The sequence below is a fragment of the Athene cunicularia genome (assembly GCF_003259725.1).
Source record: "Athene cunicularia isolate RWA chromosome 2 unlocalized genomic scaffold, athCun1 chr2_part1, whole genome shotgun sequence".
Taxonomy (NCBI): domain Eukaryota; kingdom Metazoa; phylum Chordata; class Aves; order Strigiformes; family Strigidae; genus Athene; species Athene cunicularia.
The window spans coordinates 65,849,644-65,875,592 of record NW_020799095.1 but is presented as its reverse complement, the minus strand read 5'-3'; the positions used below and the strand labels follow the sequence as shown (position 1 = coordinate 65,875,592).

The following is a 25,949-nucleotide window of genomic DNA, read 5'->3' as shown; positions in this document are numbered from 1 at the left end:
TTATCAAATGTGTGAATTCATTAATACCACAGAAATAATAATAATAAAAAAAATCAGTAAAAATCACAGGCTTTCAACTGCCTTTAATGATATTTGTCATCACGCAAGTAAGATACCTCATTAAACAGAAAAACAAACAAAAAAAAGCAGTTCAGTGGTCCAACCAAGATGTGAGCAATGGATAAAGGATTCTGAATATCTTCATATATGACTATCTAATTCATGTCAGAAAAAGTTTAATACAGAGGGTTTTTAACATTCCACAAATAAGGCAGTGGATGGCACTAATTATTAAAACATTTTATTAACTCAGTACCCAGGGAGAAAAGTGCAGATGGATGAAAGATTATTTAAGGACAAAAATTGCGATAAAACTTAAGAGGCAATCTAATCAAGCATCATGATTCACAAAAGCAGAGACCTGAAGTCAAGAGAGTTAGAAAAAAAATTCAGACTTAAATAGGTGCTTACATGCTCTATTGAACAGAAATGTAATTCAGGTTTTTTCCTCAATCGAGACAAAAGTTAGCTCGGAAAGTCAACTGATGGTTGATGAACAATGACAATGAAAAATGCAAGACATTTTAATCAGCAAGTCTTCCATCTTATCAGCCTGTATTGTTGTATAAGAGAAAAGGCCATGGGTTTTAAGGGCAGTGGAGACCTTTATAGACTAATAGCTTTTAATACCGAGTATCTAATGGCTAGTAGAGGCTAGTAGAGATAAAAGGGCAGTTTTGTTATTCATATAACAAGCTTGCTCAAAGAGAAGCTTTACAGTAAACAAGACTACTCCCCTATTAAAAACAAAGCAAACCAGATGAAAATTGATTATAATCTTTATTTTATGCAAACTACCTGCCTCTAATATTCAGGTAAGAGGCCAATGGAGGTAAATGATAACACCCATGTATTGTTCACTGAGTTGAGAATACTCAGACCAAAACTGAAACAATTTTTAATGAACCATGAGTTTTCCTTACTACTGAATTACATTTGTGCTCAACCATTTTATTTACAGAGATAACAGAACCTACAGCCCCAAAAACTGGAAATATAAGAACAGTAACCATATTACCAATAAATGCTTTTCACTTACAACTAGTGAAAAAGAACCCATGTAAACAAAATGGCATGCTAAGAAAAATATTTTTCCTTTAAAAAAAGGGTAGAAAGTTCAACTTGTCTGTAGGTGAATAATCTCTAACCCAAATCAACTTAAAATGCACTCCATGAAACAAAAACTCTAGCTTTTCCACTTTGTAATCTTCCTCATATCATCAGCACTGAAGGAATTTTCAAGAAAGCTGTGTTCAGATGTGCAGGACTGCAAACATGCACAGTCATAAAGTATACACTGAAAAGCTTAATACGCCAAACAGTATGACAATAACATACAAAGGTGAGGACTGCTGAAGAACCCTCCGTTTATTTACCTTGTTAAGAATTCCACCACCGCATCTCCCAGAAATTCTAAACGCTCGTTGTGGTTAATCCTGAAAAAGGAATTTTAAGATTTACGACCAGCTAAGAAACACATACTGGTTATTTACACAATACAATTAAAATAGAACAGATCAGAGCTGATTGCTAATCAGCCATGATAGACATTCTTGCAGCCTCCCCGACCCTCTCTGGGTTACAATTCTTTCCAAAACAGAATAACAACTACATGAATCTTGAAACTCAGGACTGACACCACCACCTTTGAAATTTTCATACGTTCAGTTCTGAGCTATTGTCAGAGCTTAACAAATAGAGAAAGGAAACAGTACCATTGATTGGCACTGAGGTCGGGTTTCTTTGTCCATCAGAGGGCACCAGGTGACTGAAATACACAATCTGTCTTCAGTCTTGTGCATGTAACTAGAGAAGTGTATGTATTTAACATCCAACACCTGCAGGGTGTGATGACTGCAAGAGATTCATTGGTACAGCAGTGCTACAAGGGAGTAAGTACTTTTATTTTTCACAGCACCTTTAAATGCCCTGTTTTCTGTAACTTCCTTTAAGCTCAAAAGAAAAAATGGCTGTGCAAGAAGGTGCATTCAAAGATGCCATTAAGATAGAAGAAAAATAAAGCAGGAAATACAAGATTTTACTATCACTGCTGGTTTTCCTTTTTTTTCATAAAGTTTTGTTTCCTTAAAGCTGTTTGCCTGCTTATATAACAAAGGACTAATAGGATACAGCAACTGAAAAAAACCATGAGTTTGTCTTTGAACACATACAAATTTCTGTTCTACGCATCAAAGTGTGTAAGTAGCACCATTTTGACTTCACACATGATTGTAACAGAATCAAGACCACTACCGCAGGATTGGGGTTTTTTTAATCCTGAAGATTCTTCTCAAGTGTTTGACAGTTTTTATTGCAATTTGCACTCCTGAAACAATTATATAGTTAGTCTAATTTCTGAAATAGCAGGCCTTTGTTATGGGCTGAAAGAATTCAAACACCTCTGCTGTGTAAAATAATATGGTGTGAGCAAAACTACAACTTCTCTGTGTAGCAACATAGCAGAAAACACAGGTCTCTCAGAAGTGGGCTTTTATATTTGTGTGTTATTTTGTGAGAATTAATGCAATTTAGCTCTATCTCATTATCTTAACAGGGCAGAAATAAGCTTGAGGCTGACTCTCAAAGGGCATGGTCTAGCTGAAACAGCATTTGGGGAACACCGCAACAGTAATTTATTCAGAATTCAATTCCTCCCTTTCCTGAGCTTTGTCCAAAATGACAAATCCTAAAAGGCGTAGTCATAGCACTAGTTAACTAAAATACACTCTGCCTTCATGCATTTAGGAATTTTCACATGCAACTGTTTCTTGCATTAGCCCTATGAGCTTTATTTATTCAGTCTGTCTAAATATGGTGTCTGTGGCTATAAACCACACCTTAAACGTTACTTATTTGCACAGAATTCTTAGTGGTCATTTAAGGATTATTACATTACAGCTTGAATGGTTTTTGCATGTGTCCTTAAATTGGACCAGTAAATCAGTGAAACCTATGTTCAGTATCACACTCACGTTAACAAGGTGCCATGCCAGGAACGAACAACTGTGAGGAAATGTGATGGAGAATTCAATTTATATCGGTGATAACAGTAACAACAAATCTTATGTTTTATTCTGCAGAAAGCAAAAACGTAGCCTTTTAGCCCTCACTTCAAGGGTAAACTACAGTGATGTAATTATCTGTTAAAACCTTCCTGAGGAGTTTTCTGCAGGCATGACCAAACATTTAGTATGTCACCGCTAATGGCGGTTCAGCACATCTTCATAATATAAAAGCCAATTGAAAATGACTTTTCATTTCAACTATTTGCCAAAGCTGTTGCTGACAGTAAGTTGTTTGTTTCTATTAAAAATCTCCCCCTCTGCCACAGCTTTCCTACTTGCAAACAAAAGCATTACCTGGAAGGAGCTGGATCATCCTGTCCCAAACGGGACATAATATTTATCAGGGTGTTTATCCCTAGAAATATAAACAATGCACTATTAAATAAACAACCACTAATTCAATTTGAATAAGCTTAGAAAATAACTGCTCAAAACGTTACTTTGTAATTGCTGCACAAGATCATCCTGTTTCTTACAGGGTTTACTTTAAGCAAGCATAATCTTTGCAGATGCGCTCTGCCTGACTGCAGTTCTGTTACAATACTACTGTATTTCTGTATTCAGAGAGCCAGATAAAAATACCACCTTTGCATGAAACAGACATGCCAAACATTACATAAACAAGTTACTTCATTACAGCTGAATATACTTTTAAGCGACAAGGGATATTCTGCAGGAGACAGATCGTGTACTTTCACATTAATAAGACATTTTTACAAAACATCCTCCAGGTTTCTCCCCATGTTGAGCAGCAAATTAAGAAAACAATATATCGCCAAAAATCAAAGAAAATACATCCTCCCATTTATTATCCTTGCTTTTTCTCAGCTCTTTACTTGTTGATTAACTTGCAAAACAGAGTCTTTTAGAAAGATCTCACTGGTGCCTGTGTATAAAAGCATTTAAATCCTCCACTGAAGGGATCTCTCAGAGGAACAATGGCCAATGAAATAATAATGGACAAAAGGATTTCTTACTGATTGTGTAAGTGAGAAATAAATGGTAGTGGTGTAACAGCACACCTTTTTTTCTCATGTGCATATGATGAACTTTTCTATCTCCATACTTCGGTTGTCGAATTCCACAGTTGGATAAGGAATTTCTGGCATGATCTGGATTCATTCCAAAGTTTAAGTGATGGCTTGGATGAGTCATGGCAAGCTATAACGTAGCATATACAAGAAAAAAACAACCAAGTCTTAGATATACTTTTGCAAATGTAAGAAAAAAAACCCATATTTAACTGGTAGATAATAATTGTTATTTTTCAGTTTGAAGAAAAGCTACAAAGTGATGTTGTCAATCAGTAGTTTGGTTCCAGTAATTTAAATGTAGGATGTACTATTTCAGATGCCAGAAAGAATCAACATTTATGCCCAATCATCACTAATTAATTTTCAATCGCTTTTTTTTCTTTAAAGAAAAATTAATTTAGAAAAGAAAAAGCATGAACTGTCAATGTATGCTAGGAGTTTTGCTTACCAGCTTTGCTGACCTGATTTCAATACATTTGCTTATTTAAACATAACATTGCAGCATGAATATTCATATTAAAAATATGAACACCTAAAAGAGCTTATCAATCATTCACATAATTTGAGTTAGGTTATTTAAATGTCTATAAAACTTTCCTACTTCAAAAAAACCCCCAAAACAACCAACAAACAAGTATATTACCTCTGGCATAGTTATTCACAGAACAACTCTTTCTTTCATTACTACACAGGGCCACTCTTCAATTGGAAGTGAACAGCAATGGTAGGATTGTTTTTCTGTTTTACATATGTACCACCTAGCATTATCAAAAGCTTATTCCGGTGCTGACACCACCACTACTAAAATGGCAGCAGTAAACAGAACTACAGCTAGCTTGACTCCATCCTGCAAACTCACACATTTTCTCATTACACATACACACTTAAAAATATTATGCATGTATAAACGCATGTGTATGCACACCTTGTATATAAAACAAGAAGTACATTGTCAGATTCAAGCTGCATTAAAGTTACTTCTGAAACACTTGCAAGACTGGTGCTGAAGGCTGTGAGCAAAGACACTCCAGTAGTTCATTCCAGTATTGTCCATGACTTTGCAAACATAAGACTTAGGGAAGCTTAATTGTTTTAGAGAGTAAAATTGTATTTAATCAACAATAAGAACTTTCTCCAAGTCCTTTTTAATTCCTTGCTAATAAGTTTGTCATAATTGCACATTCTCAACTTCTCCATCTGAACTGGATGACACATTACAATTTCTCTGAATAGTTAAATTAGCGTAATCTTTCTTGCCCAGTCTGTACTTTAAAAAAATACATCATAATTAAACAGGTAAAAATCAATGCAAGATTATACATCTAATATTGCCTATGATTAAGTAGGTGACTGCTGCTATATACATTTTTAAAAAGCTCTTTCTCTTCTGGAACAAGTTTGTAGGTTTTAAATTAATTTGCATAGGGATCAAGCATTAAAAAGTACTTTTGTTATAACTAAACATTAATTTGACTAATGCTCACACACTTGTTTTCTCCTCCTTTTCAACTGCAATTTCCTTTTTGGTTTATGTGTTTGGTCTCAACACTTTGAAGATTTCCATCATTGCATTTTTATCTTTCATATTAAAATTAAGGCAGCCTGCAAACAACCAAATCCTACAGGATGCTCAATATTTAATATAACTTTCAGTAGAGCAAACCTGGAAACCAACTTCTAGAAGACAAAGAAGCTATGAGAAAAGATTTCTCTGTAAGCCTCTGCATAAAGTAGTCTGGGAGTAAAGTCTCTATACACATACAGAAACTGCATGTTCTGAACTTAAAGAAAATTCACATTTCTCAGCCCTAGTCAGTGGAGAGAGATGATGCTTATTTCAGGGGAAAATTCTGAACAGAAGTCTCCATTTCCCTTCAGTAACCTCAGAAAAACCGTAAGAGGAAAGAGGCCACCATGCCAAGAGTCAGCCTTTGGAGGTAATCAACTCCAAATATGTGCTTACATAAATGACTGATAATGCAACATGGATGCATTAAAAACAAATAAAAAATTCTCCTCTCCAGTTCCTGCCCTTGTTTGTAAATGAAATATTTCATCATGTACTCATAGAAATCAAAGAGCTGAACATACATTTGCAAATTCTGTTTCACTAGCTATAAATGCAAAATAAAAAGGCAACACAAATTATTCTTTTTAGAACAATAGACTATAAAAGGAAGAAGCAAGGCATGTATGCTCATCTGCAGAATAACACTGTATTCTTCACAAATATCTAAAAAAAGAACTTACATGGAAATAATGAGTAATGTACCTGACAGTCTTTTCAGTAAGCATATTTTTGTCTTTCTACACAATACAAGCAAATCCAGACCTACCACTGGAGCAAAGGTAGGTGTATACCTACATGCACAATAGATGTCTCTATTCAGAAGTCTCTTGTGACAACTGAAACTTTTGAAAGATCTGCAGTGCAAGTAATCAAGTACATCCAAGCTGCAGCAATACAGCACATTTCTCAAGTTTGTACAGCAGGCAGGATTATGGATAAACTCAGTAATATTAGGAAGACAAACCAGCAAGTAGCTTACTTTTTTTTCATCTTACCTGCAGCAAGCATCTATCTCGAAAAGTGTAGCCTATCAATTTGTCCAAATGCATCAGGCACTGATGGTAGCGGACGTGGTGGGTGAGGACAGGAAGCATCATTGCATGCTAAAAAACAATTGCAATAAGGAAAAGCATTCAATTTCAGTGTATACAGTATTCAGTTGACTAAGCTATAAATACAAACACTTTCCCTTCATCACAACACTGAGTTTTACTGTTTCGGTTTAAATGAATTTAAAAAAATCACGGTTTCCCAAACTTCATCATCAGAGCACTTAATTAAATCAGGTTTGCCCATGTGCATCACCATGGTGGGTACACAGCCCTACCCAGACTAAATAAATAAATACATAAAACCAGTTTTGCACTTGAGTATTTTGAATGAGGCAAAAAATGTCTGGTCACCAATAACACCAAATTCCAATAAGCTGTGACTGAATATGATGCTATATGTTTGTACCTTCTTATCTAACACCCTGCATTTTAAGGTTGGTACCAAAGATGAAAAAAAAAACCCAAACATTTCCCCTCTGCCTCATAACATTAGGGAAAAAGCATTTTATACCACTTTAAACAGCTTCCAATGATCAACAGTAGCCACTTGATTTTCAAGCAGTTATTAGTGCCTTACTTCATTTCCTTCTGAGGAAGAATTAGGGGTTTTTTGAAGTGACATGGTCTGGCATTTACTGGTTTAATGTGCTAAAAAAATACCAGAAAGGTTGCTGTTTGATCATCTAGGAAACAAATAATGTTTCTCTGTTAGGGAAAATTTCAGTAACAATTTAACTAACTCTCTTGCGACAACAAAAGTCTCCCTCTTTCAGTTCTTTAAAGCAGGAATTCTACCCTAATATTGACTTCAGACAGATCTGGCTTGAAATAAACAAGTAGTATAGTTTATCAGTACAGAAATACAGCAAGTACAATAACATCAAAAATCTTGCATAAGAGTGAAGAGTAAGAGCTACAAGAGAAACATCAGTATTTAAAGAATTTTATGCATGTGACCATTTTTGTGACACTGATATCAAATTTCAGTTCTTCTAATCATTTCTATTAGTGACATGAGAGGAATATATTCAAAAGAATGACGTGTTCTAAGGCTATCAAAATCTGACAGCTATCAATTTCAGAAAGAGGAATGTGTATGATTATAGAACATGAGTGTGAAGAGATGCAAGAAAAACAAGCATACAAAGCAAATGATGTATAATTTACAGAATAAATGATGTTATGGATTTCTGCATGTCATTAAAGACAGAACAGCAGAAAATAGTTAGTATTAAGAATAACCAATGGCAATTAAGTAAAGTTTAAGTAAAAGACTGTGAAATTCTTGAGAACTGAACACATCGCTGGAAGTTAATCATAGAATCATTTAGGTTGGAAAAGACCCTTAAGATCATACAGTCTAATGGATAACTTAACACTGCCAACTCCACCACTAAACCATGTCCCTAAGCACCACATCTACACCTCTTTTAAATACCTTTAGGGATGGTGACTGAACCACTTCCCCGGTCAGCCTGTTCCAGTTTGGTGGAGACATTTTTCCTAATACTCAGTCTAAACTTTCCCTGGCAAAACTTGAGGCCATTTCCTCTTGTCCTATCACTTGGTACTTGGGAGAAGAGACAAACACCCACCTCACTACAACCTCACTTTCAGGTCTTCTACAAAAAGAGCAATAAGGTTTTCCCTTAGCCTCCTTTCCTCCAGGATAAATAACACCAGTTCCCTCAGCCACTCCGCGTCAGACCTGTGCTCCAGACCCTTCACCAGCTTCATTGCTCTTCTTTGGACCCACTCCAGCACCTCAATGTCTCGTAGCGAGAGGCCCAAAACTGAACACAGTATTAGATGTTCAGCCTCACCAGTGCTGAGTACAGGGAGACAATCACTTCCCTAGTCCAACAAGTCCTGCTGGCCAACCTATTTCTGACACAAGCCAGGATGCTACTGGCCTTCTTGGCCACCTGGGCACACTCCTGGCTCATATTCAGGTGGCTGTCAACCAACACCACCAGGTCCTTTTCCACCAGATGGAATTAACTAGTTAACAGCAAGAAAAAGACTCTCTGGATCTCTGAATGGCAGAAAAATGCAAAACCATCCCAAGCAAACTGAGTAAGTGGAAGCAAAGTTTTATTTTGCTACCATATCACTCACTCAGATTTTTCCTAGGGTACGTTACCAGCTGGGAGAACACCCCTCTTACCTTGATTTAAACTGTACAGGTAGGCTTCCCATGTCTTCCTTCATAGAAGGAAATCTTTACAAAAGGAAAACCAACAAAAAAAACACCAACCCAAAACTTGTTTCATGGGACAACTCTTCTTCCCTGCCTGTATGTTCCACTGTGCTAGGCAGAAAGAGTCCCTCAAGCAAGGTTTAATATTCTTTATACAAATACATGTGGCCCTCAGTTTGAGGACTGAAATCTAAAGTTTTAGATTTTTATCAGCTGTGGTGCAGTGACCTAAGTGACATCTCCTTGGAAGCACACAGAAGGCCTTTAATTTGACTCTTGCAGTTATATTGACAAAGTTCTGCTTCCATGGCACTAAATACTTGATTGATTTAATTAATGTGCATCATGTTGGATTATATCTATTTGATGTTTCTGATGTTTTATGCATTTATCACTTTATAAGAAAAATAAGCTTTTAAAATTGTCTTTGGCTAAAGAATGGCTAGTGATTTAAAAAACGTCTCCTGAAACAATATGGCTACAGGAGTTATCCCATAACCTTGGTACTTGCATCTGGTTATAAACATGCAAGCAACTTCTTTTTTTGTTTTAAATATATATGATTTTAACTATGCTGCATGTTCTTTTCTTGCTGCAGCAGGCATGCCAAGGCAGGAAGTCTCCAGTGCCCACAGCTAGTGCCACCAACCCCCCTGGCAGACACTCCTGACCTGAAGGTGTTAAGAATGAGGTGAGCTGAAATATTTTGAAATACATCATTTCTCTTACCCTGAACACTTATCACAGCTGTTGAGGGCACACCAGCAACAATACAGACAATGATGTGTGTGTGTGTGGTGGAGGAGGGCTGGTATCTTCACAGCACGGCCCCATTTTGCCAGACTCCATAGTAAGGGCTGCCCAGCTTAGTAGCCAAGTAGTGCACTTCACCTAGCAGATAACTTGAAGTGAGTCTGGCAGAACACAGCCATTTTATGGTTTTGGAACATTTCACTCACCACTTTTTCTCCGCCTCTAAGCAGTTCATTTGTGAGACTGCAAAGACCACTGTCATTACTGCTACATGGAACTTAGAGCAACTATAAGCTAACAGAGCGACTTAAAAGAATTTCAATCTTCTAAAAGGCAATGCTTTTAAAAGCATTAATTTTGAATCACTGCACTTCAGCTCTGCCCACAGAATTGATTTATGCATATTTAGTTTAAGTCTTCCTTAATCTGGGCGAAAGCACGTAGCAACAGCAGCAATCTTGCGTTTTACAGACATGCAGATTGCCTACTCTTGGCCTCTCAAAGAAATCGAATCAAAGGACCTTCATACTGGCTAATTTAGATGTTACAGCTGCAGATGGGCCCAAAGCTGCGAAACAGCTTTACTTTCATCGTTCTTTGGTGTTTTGCTGTCCTTTAACAACAAAACGAAACAGGAATATCCAAGAAGACATTAAGAGATGAATCACAGAAGATATTATGAATAACACAGAACTGTTTCGAAGTTCCCAAGTTAGAAATTTACTGTTTACTTAACCTGTAAAAATAGATACAGTTCAAAACAAATAATTAGAAAAGGCCCATAATTTTCCTCAGCTATGTGAGAAGATACTGTTCCACTATTCTCTTTCTTTGACTTCAGAAGCAATAGTAAGATCAATAGATGTTTCAGACAGAAGAAAAGCAATTCTAGTTATTAGCATTTCTCTCCCATTAGAATTTCCCCTTTGGCCTTACCAAACTTCTAAGGTAACAATGGGATTTCTCCATATACCTTTGCCTAGCAACCCCCAAAGTTTATACTTCAAACTGTTAATATTAAATTGTAAGCATTTAACTCTTAAATAACATCTCCAAAACAACTGCTAAAAAAAATGATGCAAGTATACCTCTAGTATATTTACTTGGCTGTTATAACTACTTGAACTTTACTAATATTATGTAAAAATGGCACTTATTTTTATCATATCACAAAGCTAGTGGCTGTCAACTGCTTCAGAATAGGGTCTAGTAGAAATCTGTATCTTGGAGATGTCATGTGTATGAAACAGAGTATCTGAAAGATATCTTCATACTGAGGGTCACCTGTTTTAATCAAAAAGTTAGTTGTGGTGGGTTTTTTTCTTTCTTTTCTTTCAAGCTGAAAGATATTTCTTCATGCTTCACTGTGAAATTTGATTTTTAAAAAATATCTAAATAGAAAAGGATATTAAACCAGAAATATCTAAACCCAACCCAATTGAAAGATGAAGAAAAGCCCTTGGAGTTCCATACCAGACTCAGCATTTTGCCAACCTCCAGCATTAACCTGGCCATTCCTACCAGCTCTCCCTTGTACTAATCAGTCAATGGAAAGAAAACTAACATTTTAAAATAACTTTTTGTTATGTGTGTGTGGAGAAGGTGGACAGGACACTAGAATAGTTCCCTAAATCAAGAGGGAACTATTATTGAGGCAAAGGTATTAATTTCCATTTGTTTCTTCAGCCTAGAATCACAGAAAACCCTTGCAAGAGGTAAATACCAGCTATCAAGAAAGAAAATACATCACAGACATCTCTGTGGTTTAGTCACCTGGCAGACGTCAGAGCGTATCCCTGTTTTCCAGAATCCCTGGCTACTTAACTCAACAGTCACTTCACGTCTCATTGTGTTCTTCTGACGAATTTTCTGCAGTGCTTCCTAGACAGAGAGAGAATGGAGCTGCTGTGAAGAACTTTCTACCACAAAGCAGTATCAAAGCACACATGAGTGCATTCACAATACCCATTTAAGGTTTACTTCTGGTGAGCAGTTTTTAAAACTAGTTCAAATCTTGTAACTACCAGCCACAGACTGTGGTGGATGTGGTGGAATACAATGTAGGCAGAGGATTTTCATCAACCAAGAAGAGAACAGAGGTGACTACATTGTTTACTGGAAATGACAGAACAAACCAGTCCAACTCATACATACAGGACAATACATAAGTGAGCAAGTTAAGATCCTTATAATGAAAACACCTTCCTGACCCCTGTGTGCAAAACAACATCTTCATTCAAGTCCATCGCCATGAGCACTCCTGGATCAAAGCATTCAGTAGGAGTAAAACAGACTGTTTCGTGATCTTGACTACTTCATAACAGTTCCTGGTCAACACAGTCAGTACTGGAAAAGGGGTCAGCATTCACTAGTCCTGGAGCCTATTATGATGAAATCTACCAATATGATTTCAAACAAAAAATTAAAAAAAGAAAAATGTTTTGCCTTGACCACTGGCTGTTTCATGTTGTGTAAACAGTTTATTTGTCTTTAGAAACCATGAAAGGGACAGAATAATTAAAAGAAAATATTTATTGTAAAAAATGGAAAGAAAGAAAACCAGCTAAAATAAATCATCCCTGGATCAGGATCTCCTGGTTCCAATACTACAAAATCTGTGAGGTATGCAAACTCCCCACAGAGCAGGCACTAACAGTAAAGCCTCCCTCAGTGCTCTTCCTTCTTCAAAACACAAAACTTTTCAAAGCTGCAACCCATCCTCCCTCTCCTTCTCCTTTTCACTACAGGGCACTTGCTCAAGGCTGTCTCTTCCCAGCTTCCAGTCTGAAGCCTGTGAGCAATGCTGGGCAGGAATGGGCTCTGTCTTCTGTTCTGAAGAGACTCAGTGGTTCCAAGAAACACATCTATCCAGACACAGATTCATCAAACCTCAGACACTTCAATACTGAGGCATCTAGGGTAGGAGGCTAGTTAGCCCTGGCTCCTTTTATATTCAGTGAAAGGGGATAAAAGGCTTCAAATAATGCATTTCTCTCTCCATTGACTTCAAAGCGAGCCTTCAGGTCCCAATTTATGCACCTGCTATAAATGCTCAGTTAGGTTAGAGGAATAAAGCCCCCAGGCATGACCTTGTCACAAATAATAACATCATACAATCTTAGTGAATGATAGATAGCAGAGGGAACAGAGATGCTTACAGTACTGTGCCCTTTGTGCATTGTCTAAAACTTGCATTTTGAGGCTGTGTCATTGGGTGTTATCTGAAACAGGTGCTACAGCGTTTGCTAGACCTAACTGTACTTTCAGGCTGACTGGTTCATGAGCACTTCAGTGTTACTCATAATATACAATTCACAATCTTTAAAAGCCCATGTACCAGTCAGGTGCAGCCCTAAAGCTCCTAGTTACTGACACCTCCACTGGCAAAATGCATATGTTATTCTCAAATAAAGCTTCTGCTTCAGCCCTGTATGCCTCTCTGATGACAGAATCACAGATCACAGGTTCATCTAGGTTGGAAAAGACCTTGAAGATCATCTAGTCCAATCATTAACCTAACACTGACCGTTCTCCATTACACCATATCCCTAAGCACTATGTCAACTCAACAAACTATTATGACAAACTACTTGATAAGCTCATTATCTGAGATAATACAGTCTAGAAACAAAACTCAGTGCATCATATGGTAAGTGATAAATACAAAAGGAGCATTTTATTTTTGAATCAAGACATAATCACACCCCTACACTCAATCCACTACAATTTTACAAGTCATCCATTAGCCCCTAATGAAAAGATGCCCATAAAACAATGGTCCTCCCTCCTACTTGCTCTGAGTGTAGAAAGCTGTAGTAAACAAAATCACATCCTATAGGGACAAAAATTTTTCTTCCTTACAGCTGTGGCACAGATAAGTCACAACATTGTGTTTTTTCCCATTTACAAGCAAGGAAGCTAAGGGCTTATACAACATCAGCATAAATAAAATGTTAAGACTCTTGCTCATGCAAGAGCATACTATGCTTTGCAGTAATAATAAAAATCAGGTGCAATGTCAAATGTATCAAACATTTACTGCAACCAAAGCTACATAATTAGCAAACTGGGGAAGACTCAGGAATTTGACTCAATGGTCCTCATGGGTCCTTTCCAACCCAGGATATTCTATGATTCTATGAATCATCAGGGTTTCTAATCAATAAATAAAAATACAATACCACTTAATTAAATTTCATCCACTACCAAAAAAGTTGATTGCTCCTCTATGTATTCTTTATGTCAGTTGTCCAATTAAGAATGCTTGGTAGACATGCATCAGACAATTTCAAAGCTTCAGTTCAAGACCTTAAAAAAAATAGATACCTGAGAGCAGGCTGTTTTAAGTCTATATTTAGGTAACTTTATTTTTCTGATTTTAATTCCCAATTGGTTACACTTAGGGAATGCTTATTGCTCATCACTTCAGGGAAAAGAAAGACAGAGAAAAGACAAAAATTCTACAAATACCTCACTTTTCATTAAAGATTACTGAAAATAACAACCACCAAATGATTTTGACTCAAAGATCTTATGGAATGTCACTAAGACTGCCTAATAAATTATGGTTTAAAACCATGCACAAATGTGGCAGTTTTTATCTCAGAAGAGAAATGTTTAAAATTATGAGCCAGTTAAAAGTGCACTCTGAAATAAAAGTCCTCCTCTATGCTAATTCTTGAAACCATTAATGGCAATGGCTATAAAGAAGTTATTGTTCTAGAATGATCATTTCTATAATTGGGTAAAAAACTTGCAGTAGTAGTTTGACAGCTGAAAAAAGGAAAAAATTCCATTCACTAACAAGAAAGATAAAAATAAAATCAGTGCTAACAGCCTGAAAAGAAATTATTTTGTAAAGGATTTCTATTGTTTCAATAAACAGTATGGTCATATGGCTTTATTGCATCATGAATTACTGTGCTCTATTACAGGAAGGCCCAGTATACCTCTCTCTGTGATAATTTCTGTTTATCAGCCTGTTTGACTTTGGGACTATTAGCCAGCAGGTGACGCAGCTTCACGTAACTCTTCCACAGCTTTTGGTACCTGAAGGACAAAACCAGAAAACAAATATTTTGGTCAACACAAAAGTCTCTCACCATTTGTCCTTATGAATATGCTAGCTCCTAGTAATGCACCCATATTCAAACAGATTGTGTACAAGCGTCTTTTTGCTCCAGAAAAAAAATCTCAAAACATTTTCCAAGAGAGGTGACAGCCTCTCTGCAGTTGTTCCAGTGGGGTGCACAGAGCAGCAGAAAGGAGGCATCAGTGTGCAGTTTGAGGTGAATAGCAAAGCTCAGGGCACAACCCAGGTCTCCCAGATATCCACCCATCCTCTCCAAAGGGCCACCTCTGAATGCTGAGAAGACTTGCCCGCAGCATGACATCGCAATTCAGGGAGGTGACGATTCCCTCTTCTTCACAGGGTTTTACCTATCACTCACTGAAAAGCAGTAGTAACCTTTCCCAAGAAGTGTCTCTCCTTACACTGGCTGAAACATTTCCGTGAAGCACATGAGGAAGAGCTCTAGAAGTCATGAGCAACACAAAGTCATTCTGTGAACAATGAAACAGAAGTTTCACTCCCTACAGGTCTGTGCTGAATGGAAACAAAGTCAAGTTTTCTCTGTGGTTAGCATATACTTAAGATTTCTGGTTTTCTCTAACCATCTAGCCTTTCTTACTTTCTTACTGTCTAATTACACATGAACTTCAATAACAACCTTTCCTTGGTGGGAGTCACTCTGCAATCTGGCATGGATTTTCACAAAACTAGTAAGAATTTACTCCATTTGTAGACAACATTCTACCGTTATATTCAGCTGAAACTGATCAACAGGTTCAAAAGTTACCATGGGAGGAGCAACCAAGAGAATCATGATACGGACCTTGTTTCCTTAGGAAACAATGACATCTTCAAAATAGTATCACGTTCGTAGAGTTTTTTCAAGAAAACCCATTAAAAACCCAGATGTTTAATAAGAAGCGGAGAATTAGAGGACAGAGGGAAAAAGTTTATCCAACTAATTTATTTTCTTTTATATATACGCATTATAAAAGAAGATCTCCCTCAGCACCAACTTAGAGCAGTGGTTCTAGTAGGAAGTTACCAAATTAGTGGCAAAACAGTAAATGAAGCAGCAGCTCTTTTACTATTTCATCATCTTTCCAGCATCCCACATTCACAGGCACACAAACAGATCTTCTCTGATTGGTACTTCTTCCATATCTATTTCTCTGCAGCATTCTTGAATATATAGTCTCTGATTCTAGTCATTGATAATTTTTGTGTCTACAAACACATCTGAAATCATCAATCCATAGATTATTCTTATGGTCTGTTCTCCACATTTTTGCAATCTGCAGAATAGAACATCTATTTCTGCCAAATCCCCATCCAAACAAAAAAATGAGTTAATGAACAAATCAACCAACCAGAAAACAAATAAATGCCATGAGGAGGTTTCAACCCAAAAACAAAAACCCAGAACAATGATCTACAATGTATGTTTTACTACTAGTATTAATATGAGTGGAACAAGCTCCGTTACTGCAGTTAAATTTGAGAATTAATAAATAGATTACAATAATAAAAAATCCGTATTAGAACTTTATAAAGACACACTAGAGGAAAACCTTTGCTGGACTTTACACAGATACACCAGAGTTAAGCCTAAGATTTATGATGGCACTGCAGAGGTCTTCCAGAAAAACTGCTTTATTACTTTGATTAAAAAAAAGCACACCTAAATTCTGTAAGCAGCTCTGGGAAAGAAAAAAAAATCCATGGAAATTTTAAAGAAAGTTTAAATAAAGAAGTGCAGGAAGAATAATTTTTGTATCTTTATACTGTTTTCAATGCAAGGTACTAGAATTTTACAAATATTAAGAAAATCAGCATCAAAATAGAGGTGGTTCTTAAATTCTTTGGTCAATTATTTTCTTTTTATGGATAAGAAAACTAAATTATGAAGAGGATTAAAAGTCATGCTCAAGGCCAAAAGAAAGTATGTTACTATCTGGACAAGCACTCTTCTCACTTCCCAGCATATTAAATCTAAAATTCTCAGCAAGCAATTGCAGAATATGTCTGTCATATATGCACACGTGAGTGTTTGGGCCTCAAAACTGCAGGTGAAATTCAACATCCTTAACAGACACTAGAGGAAAATACATGAGGAAAAAGAGAACCTTAACTATTCATGCACAAGAGACGGGCACTATATTGTCTGTCATCATTCAGAAAACAGATCTCCAAATCATTGGAAAAGTTCCCTGAAATAGTTAGAAATTAAGAAAATAATTGTGAACAAAATGCAGCAATTGCTTTTATGTCACTACACCAATCCACAGTGAAACAGTATTTCTTGCTCTGCCTGAAGTGCTGATTCCCTCTCCACTCCTTCACTACATTCCTTCCAACCTCTGTAACGATATAAAAGGTACAGAGAAAAGTAGCATGGACACAAACAGCTTCTAAACTAGGAAACAGTATGTAGATGTGATCCTTAAAGGCACAGAAAGAGACAGAAAGGTAGAATATGGCAAGGTTCAAGAAACATAAATGTCATGAAGGAAGCAAACAGAAAATGGCTATATACTTCATTATTAGATGTAAGACCTGAAGAGCATATAATTAAATGATGAAGTGATGAAGTAGCAGCTCTGAAACGAAAGTCAGTCCTTTTTCATGTGATGCACAGTATTACTGGGGAATTGATTACCTGGAACCTTCTCCCGGTCAGTAGCATAAAAAGATTCAAACAGTGATTTGAGAAATTTAGAGCAGGAAGGTCCAATTTAGGGCTGTTAAACAAAATTATCTCAATACATCCTCTAGCTCAGAAGTCCCTATGCTACAGATCTTTGGAAGCCTGGGTATTTCTCCCCCTATCTATGCCTTCATGTTACACTATAGTGTAACACTAAAAACCCACAATAGGCCTTTCAGAGAAATAACGTGGAGCTTGAGGTACCTTTTGTCTGACCTAGAAGAGCTCTTCTCAGGTTAAGAAATTTCATGCATGCATATTTACTTCAGCAGATTCTGAATTATGCCAGAAAATAGAAGTTATACCTTATATTCTCTAATTTACAAGAGCTTGTGTCCAATGTCATAAGCACTAAGCTTTATATCAGACTCAATTAAGTACATAAACAAGTCCTATTTAAGCCACAAATGAAAACAGTAATGAGTTTCTGAACAAAAGATGGAAGGAAAAGCATCTTACTGAGGATCCCCAGCATAACTGAGTTGAGCAGGTCGTATCCCGAAGTGGACAATAATGGGGAAAGTAATTACATCAGGATTGAACTGTTCACGGTCCAGTTGATCAATACGAACTGAGCTGGGTTTCTAGGAGAAAAAACAAAATACACCTAATTGACAATAGCTCCATGGAAAATTTATTGCCTCTAGCCCACACTATCCAGGAACCACAAAGTAGCAATATTCCAAGCTTATTAAAATACACATAAACTTAATCATTAATATTATAATAAATATTTGGCAATGACAATGACTGAAACAAAGTTAATTGACTTAGCTCTCAGTGAAAAAAGCAAGTATTTATTTTCATTTTATAAGTAAGGAAATTTACAGTTTGATTATTTCTGAGAACTTAAGGAACTGTCTTCGGACAGTTTCACACTGGAAATCAAATCAGGATTGGCATTCTGGTACCCAAGCTCCCACATGCCTGAGAAGTTTTCTAAAATCAGGTTACCTCTCTAATTTTACTTTTGTTCCTGATTTCCCAAAGCAAGTGAAGCCATTATTAGATTCATTGAATCACACCCACCAAACAGCATTAAAAAAATCTGTCATGCTACTCTTAGAAAAGACTCCTAGGCTGATGTGTACGATGAAGAATACAGTCTTGTATAATGAGGAGACTTTTGTCCTTTTTACACTTCAAAACATACATTCTTTTTATAGTTAAAAAGGACAGTGTAGAAGTAGCAAATTTCACTTCCCATCTAAAAACGCAGAAAATGAGTAATTGCATGTCACTGTAGAAGACATGCTGCTTACCGTGCCCTCGATCACTTATCTAACGTATTTAAAAACAGTTGAAGGTGCACAGTTTGTCTCCAAGTAAACATTTTCTTCATTATCTGGCAAACTGCTTTGTTATGTGCCTGCTTACTCCCCACTTTGCAATCAGCTGGATGAGGCCAATATTTTCTGCTTGTCTAAGGTTTCAGAAAAAGGGCATTACTTCTAGTTACCTGCACCTCAAAACTTCTAATTTAGTATTGTGAATCTCTCAAAGATGAGTTTCAAAGTTACAGAAAGAGCTGCCACCATTCTCTTCACAAAATAATAAAAACGGTATCAAGAACAAAGCTTTCACCCTTCAAACCACCTTGGTAGAACTGTTCACAGGAATCATTTTCTGCATGGATAAGCAAAGCCAATTCTATAAATAATGTTAAGCCTCATCAGGTGGCCACATTTCTAATCTATTCTAGAAAAACAAAAACTTACTTAAAACTTTGACATTCAGATAGAGAAACATTCTTTAAGGAAAAAATGCTTATCAGCTTCCCTTTGGACATGATGACTGAACATAAAATTACATATCCCCAGCTAAAAAAACAGAAAAATAAAAAATTGTAAGTTACTCAGGTCATGCTGTCAGGTTTAAAAAAAAAAAAAAAAAGAAAAAAGAAAAAAAAAGTTTTCCCCACAGCACTTCCAATAAAAAGGGATTAGGACAACAAAAATCTAATGAAAAACATGGGGAGGATTTATAGCAGGCAAAATGTTGTTCTCTAAACCAGAGCTTAAAGTCCTGAAATTTAAGTTTATCTGGTTTTGTGGGGTTTGCACAATGCCAATTTGAAAAGTTTGTATCCTCACAAAAGTCCGTTGGTTCTCCACTTCCTTAACACTAAAAATTAGGAACTTCTCCCATCACCCTCAAAAAAGCAGCCCTGCTACACAACTTCTCTGAGAACCAAGGCTGCAAAATATTGATTAACGGAATATGAAACAATAACAAATTACAGACAATATTTTCCTATTCAAATGTTTCACATTTTTGATACTTAGATAGAAGTAATCTTATCCTCAAAGGTGTGAAAGGGAAAAGAGCTTTCAATGAGCCTGTGACAGGGTCTGTGTGACATGTGTGGCCTCAGGATCACTCAGAACCAGGACTTCATATGCCATTGCCTTTGAGTTTTACCACTCAGTTATACAGCTGTTCACAGATGCCTGGTAACAACCAGGACAAAATAACTCCTTGTTTGAATGACTTAATCATAATTGTTCCTTCACTGACAGTTATGAGAGGGGTGTATCTCAGCTTTGTTCCTTCAGGACGGTGAACACAGCTCTGGTGTTGTTTTGAAGGTTGAATGAACAAACAGCACCATACAGAAACATACAGTATAAATTGTGCACCAGTGGACAGGATACAAGAAAATTAGATGTTATTCTTCCAGTTTTTTATCCCCGTGTTCTTTTACAAGTACTGTGAGAGACCATCTAATAATGACAACCTTGCTTTTAAGACCTCATCAAAACCAAAGAAATTCTAACAGAAGCCCACTATCTATCTTTCCTACTCCAAAAGTCATCAAAGCTTTGCTGATACTAGAAGACATGATGAATTTGTATGCACATGTAGTACAAAAATATGCTAATACATATATATTTGTGCTAGTGAGAAAAGCAACAATATTTTAGAAAGAGTGAAGTATTAAAGAGGATTAAAATTTGAGAACCTTTACATCTGTTCCAACAAAAAGTTTCACTGAACTAATGAAACACCATGAATAAATTAAATGGTTTCAAATAATGATGAACTATTGTTAGTTGTTCAAGTAAATGGGATTTATATGTCTATCAAATTTTTTTCCCTTCCCCATAATGCATATACACACCTCACTTTTTAAAAAAATAAAATGCATATATAAAACCTAGGTCTGCTCACAAGAGGAACTATTATTTCTGAAGTGATGTTGTGAAGGAAAGCAGTAAAATAAAATTTAGTGTTTTTACTTTGTTGTGTCAAGTGGATAAAATTGAATTGAAGAGCTGTCATTTTCTAAAACAGTTTCACATTGTCTCTATAGCAGAACTGCGTTACCTTCTAATGTTGTAAAATGCATAGAAAATACTTTCATACTCTTATTTTTTGCTTATTTTCATACTCAATAGAATATGCTGCAATGAACAGAAAAAGTTCACAAACTAAGAAGAAAATCATTGCAATCTTGAGAGAAAAAACATGTTCTAATGATGGCATTGTAAAATGACAACATTTCAAAGTGCTGCAGATTTCTTTTATGTTTACATATTTTGATGTCCACAGGTATCTTTCAAAACACTGTCTTGTAAAATGCAAAGTTTGTCACTAAAAATCACACAAAATCTCAAAATTAACACTACCACTCAAAACCTGCACTGCCTTGTGCATACAGACATTTTCAGTTCAGTGACACAAGGAAGAAGCATACATGCATTCCTTCACACTAAACAAAAAAGTGAGTTTTCAGCTACCTAAAGTCAGCATATCTTCAGCAAAATCACTGAAGTTATGTCTGTGTATACCATTTAGATGCTGGTACTTATGACTACCTTGTGGCACAGAAACCACAGGCAATGTTAAGTTGAACAGTTAAGGCTGTCTAACAATTTCTATTATGAGACTGATTTAGCACTTGGTTTTAACCAGCTTAGGTAGAGTTTTCCATAGGGTCTACGTGTATTCTGTATTTCATATTCCCACAGATGACCTTATTTTCCTTTTGGTTTAGAAAGTTTTAGCCAGAATGGAAACACTCAGATGAAATCAAGGGAAAAATAAATTATCCTGCTCAAGTTATGATTATCTTATAAAGTACTTTACTAAATGTAATGCTGTCATACTTTAAAATATGAACTCAAAAAATGTATTTAGGAAGTCACCCTGGTGGCAGTTTGAGGACAGGTTTTTTAGTTAGCAAACTAAATTTCCCCTTAGGCATGATACCAAGTCACGCTTTTTCTGCAGAAGCTAAGAAGCTGAGCTACGAGCAAAGGAGGAAAATGAAGTCAGAGAAAGAAAGGTATTACAACCGAGAAAGCCACATGCAGTCTAAAATATTAAGTTCAAAATATGCCTCTACTACTGAGATAACACTTGGCAATACTGACTAAACCACACAAATAGAATCCTGCAGCTTTTAGTGGACATCATCTATTCTTATGATGCACATTTCTCAAATGTCAAAGTCAGAAAAATGGGCTAAATTCACATAAACGCTGAAGTTGAAAGGAGCTGTGTTCAGAGAACATATGCTTTAAAATACTAATTGTTCCAGAAATAATAAGGCCATAGGGGTTTCAAGCTTGGCACTGAAAATTAATAGATGCATTCATTAATGTACACAAAATTCATCAGTGTGAGAGCAACATAGAAAAAATGTTGAAAAAACCTAATAAGCAGAAAACACCTTTTCCATATTCAGGGCAGCATCTGGATAGAGCGCTTTAAATAGAGCTAGGGGGTCAAAAGAGCAAGATGAAAGAAAATAGCAAATTGTTACTAATTCTCTGGTCCTATGTCAGGGGAAAGAGAATGAGATCATGAACAAAAAGACTGTCTGACAAAATAAGAAAGCAGAGGAGCAAACTATAGTTTCACATGCATAAAATATAGTCATTCCTTTTAACATGCACATGGAAACAGTGCTCATCTGGAAATCTGCCCTTCCGTAGAGCAGCCGATGGTGCAACTCTTCCCACGGCTGCACCAAGTCAATGGACTGTTCCTATAGCAATCTGTAACTGTTACTGGTCATCTTTTCCCTTTCCCACTCAGTCTGTAGCAAACTCTCTGAAACAGAAAATGTACATGTCATTGGGCTGTTCATAAATCAGAATTCTTTGCTGTACCATGCCAGGGCTGGTAACGATCATCCCTTTGCATTCTTCTGCATATTTCTGCCATTCCAGTTCTTCCCACTGAAGCATGTTGGCAATCTCCTCTTCAGGCACCAGAGCTTTATTGCATCGTAACAAATAGAGAAGAATCTGATGCATTGAGAGTACTTCTTTTCCTCCATCTTAAAAACATAAATAAATAAAACAAACACATTTCAGATATTCACTCCTAAAGCATGAGTAAAAGAGAAAATATGCAGAACACATAAAATATCTAGATGAGCAAAATAAAATGCAAAACACTTAAATGACTTGACAAATATGAAGGCAAATGTTTTATTGATGAATACTGCACAATGCATGAACACTTTGCTAAACGGAAAGCACTAACAGTAATGGCAGCAAGAGTTAACAGTTTCATCATACTGGAACACTGAAGTTCCTAACTTGCCTCAAAAAACTTTAAAATTAGTAGGCAGAACAATCAGTTACATTGTCCAGTTATATCTTCCTTTTCATACTTTTATCATTCTTTTTATAATGGTAGTTAAAAAGCCTTTAGGCGTTTATGCAGCTTTTTTTAAAAACACTCAAAATTTTATAGGATACTTTTGGATGAATGTAGCAAGTTATCCTTGCATTTTAAACTCATCTCTAGTGCTTACATGCTGTACCTGCAGTAATTAAGACTAAAGAGCCTCATGCTGTCCTTGGTCATTACATGAATCAAAGGCACGTGAAAACTGCTAAATACTTCTGAGACCCCCACGAAAACAGCAAAACCTGTTTGCAACCAAGGAAGACAGTACAGTAAACATCTGACTGGCTCCAGGTAGCCAGTCACAGATGTGAAGATGTAAACAGGAAAGAGGAGTGACGGCTCTGACAGACCACCACTTAGAAGACATTGACTATTCAAATTCAGTATTTCTGCTCATGTGAGCAAAAAAGATATACATGTTACTGCAGTGCTTTAATTTCGACACACATCTCTCCAACACCCTCCTTCAACAACAGGTTACTAATCTGTAGGTATCGAGGCATCTTCAATTTCATCCCCACAGAGCACAAACATTGATTTACCTACCCCAGGGAGCAGGAGCAATGTGGTCCTGCCACTGAGTACATCCTCTCTATCACTACACACACAAAAAAAGAAATGGAGAAAAACCAGAAGTAAAGCTTCAGAGCAACATGGGGGATGATGCCACACCACAAGGAATGTTATCCCTGGCACACGGGAAAAGCCTGGCAGAACTGCTGCATAACATCAGCGTTGTTTAAAATTATGTCCTCTACAAGATGCGTAAGGGAACAAGCCCTTCTCTTACTTCAGCTCAGATTACAGCACTATGGTACAGAAAAGATGAAAGGGAATGATATAACTTGGCCTCTTAGAACAACTACCCTCATCCAGACTCCAAGAGGGAATCTTAAATGGGGAAAATACACTGCAAACCACACTGGAAACAATACACTTCTACATAGCCACAGTGGTAGATTTTTAAATGTGCAAAATTTTCCTTCAAATTAAAGGGGGACTCAGTTTACAAGACTTTTGTCTCTGTCAACAACTAGATTATACTGTTAAGCAAGAGGCAGCCCATATCCAACAATCACTAAAAAAAGGTGTAGCCTTACTCACTGAAGACCGTGTACAGGAAGGGTACAGGTTGCTATAGACAGCTGTGCTAAACAGTAGCTAGAGACCTGACCCTTCCTGGGTCTGAACATGCAGTACTCAGGAGCTCAAATGTTTTTTTTAGTCTTTCACTCTCTTAATATATTTATCATTGTAAAAATCTATCACAATTAATACAATACAGCAACTATTCAACATGCCATGCATCTCTGGCACTCAGTAAACCCATTATGATTAGCTCAAAGCTCAGAGCTACCCAAGGCATGTCTCTAAGTAATCCACATAGAAAATGTGACATCCCAAACCTCATATTTTTAGACAACGTTAGAAAAATAAGAAACAAAGTAGAGGGGATGAGAAATCAGCAATTCATTTCTACGTTAAAGAGACAGTTGATGGATGCGTGGAGGTCTGTTACACCAATATATATTCTTTGAACAGACACAGATATATGATGTTCTGCAAACATACCTGAAAGAAACAGATTCCCATTCTCTGGAAATTAAAAATCCCCAAGGACATCTCAAAAAATAATCAATACAAAATGCAAACTTGATTAAAACAAGATTTGTCAAAGATTCTAAAAGGTAACTATATGTGCAGAAATATCAGGAAAATGCCATTTTTAGAGTTAGAAGGCTGGGAACCAAAAAGAGGAAGCACATAGGAATACATGTCATAGAGGCTTATCTCTCCCTATCAGTAAACAATCCAACAGCGCAGAAAGAGCTGACTTCTAAACTAGAATAAAATAAATCAGAATATAAAACCCCCAAATGAACAGAAAAACACCCTCAAGCTACACAAAACAGGCAGGTCAAACTTGCTGTCATTTTGTGATGAGGTCAAGTTAATCAGCCACATGTGGTTTGATGGCTTATTTTGTAAATTGCTTCAGCAGAACTAAATCAATGTTTGCTAGCAAGCCTCAGAGCTCTGCTTCTGATTGAACAGTGTTTTGTATCCAGGAAGGAACAACAATTAGACATAGTCATCTAGCCATCAGTACTCTCCACAGTAATGAGCCAAACTTCATTTAGCTACAGCTATAATTAATATCCCAACTAAGTTTCAAAACCCAGAGCAGAGAGCACCTCCAGGCCACAGCCCTCTTGATGAAGATTGTTCCAGGTCTCATCTGCACCCTCAGTCCAGCAGCTGAAACGCATCCTCCTGTCCATACAACCCTTCTGGAGAAATCACTGGCAGGATCTCAGCAGGACACAGTTCAATGGAGCCATGACATTTATATCAACTGAAAGTATGTCCTAGTATCTTAGGATGTGTTAAATGCCTGCATAAGCTGTTCATTCAAAATGAGCATAACACTCCATACTGAAGCTTGTCCTTGGCTGGCAGGCTAGGGTTCAACTGCACTGGAATTATGTTTGTCTGTCTTTCATAATTTGCTGCAAGGTCTAAGCTTGCATTAAGATAAAGAAAGAAACAATCAAAACAACATGTGCACAGGGGTGCCAATCATGCTGACCCTCAAAACTGCACATCAAGAGTTTTAATACAATCACATAGTATCCTGAAGAGCAGAGGGGACATTAAATTCAGCTTCACATGTGAGATTAGGTAACAGCACTCCTCAAATGCCACAGCTCCATCACAGGGCAAGACAAGGATGACCCAGCAGCACAACAGAGACAAAAGCTGGAAGCAAGACTTTGCCCACTTATATGAA

At 36.8% G+C, this 25,949-nt stretch overlaps 1 protein-coding gene across 1 annotated transcript in view; it reads right to left on the bottom strand.

Annotated features, from left to right (window-relative positions):
• Positions 1–25,949, bottom strand: part of DROSHA (drosha ribonuclease III) — a 71,923-nt gene that overhangs the window by 22,628 nt on the left and 23,346 nt on the right. Inside the window, exons 13-20 of the mRNA XM_026842272.1 lie at positions 22,630–22,799; positions 17,972–18,096; positions 14,684–14,783; positions 11,508–11,615; positions 6,725–6,832; positions 4,148–4,286; positions 3,420–3,480; positions 1,437–1,496 (exon numbers count right to left, since the gene is read on the bottom strand). Of these exons, the coding sequence (XP_026698073.1) occupies positions 1,437–1,496; positions 3,420–3,480; positions 4,148–4,286; positions 6,725–6,832; positions 11,508–11,615; positions 14,684–14,783; positions 17,972–18,096; positions 22,630–22,799 (871 nt within the window). The remainder of the gene's footprint in view (positions 1–1,436; positions 1,497–3,419; positions 3,481–4,147; positions 4,287–6,724; positions 6,833–11,507; positions 11,616–14,683; positions 14,784–17,971; positions 18,097–22,629; positions 22,800–25,949) is intronic.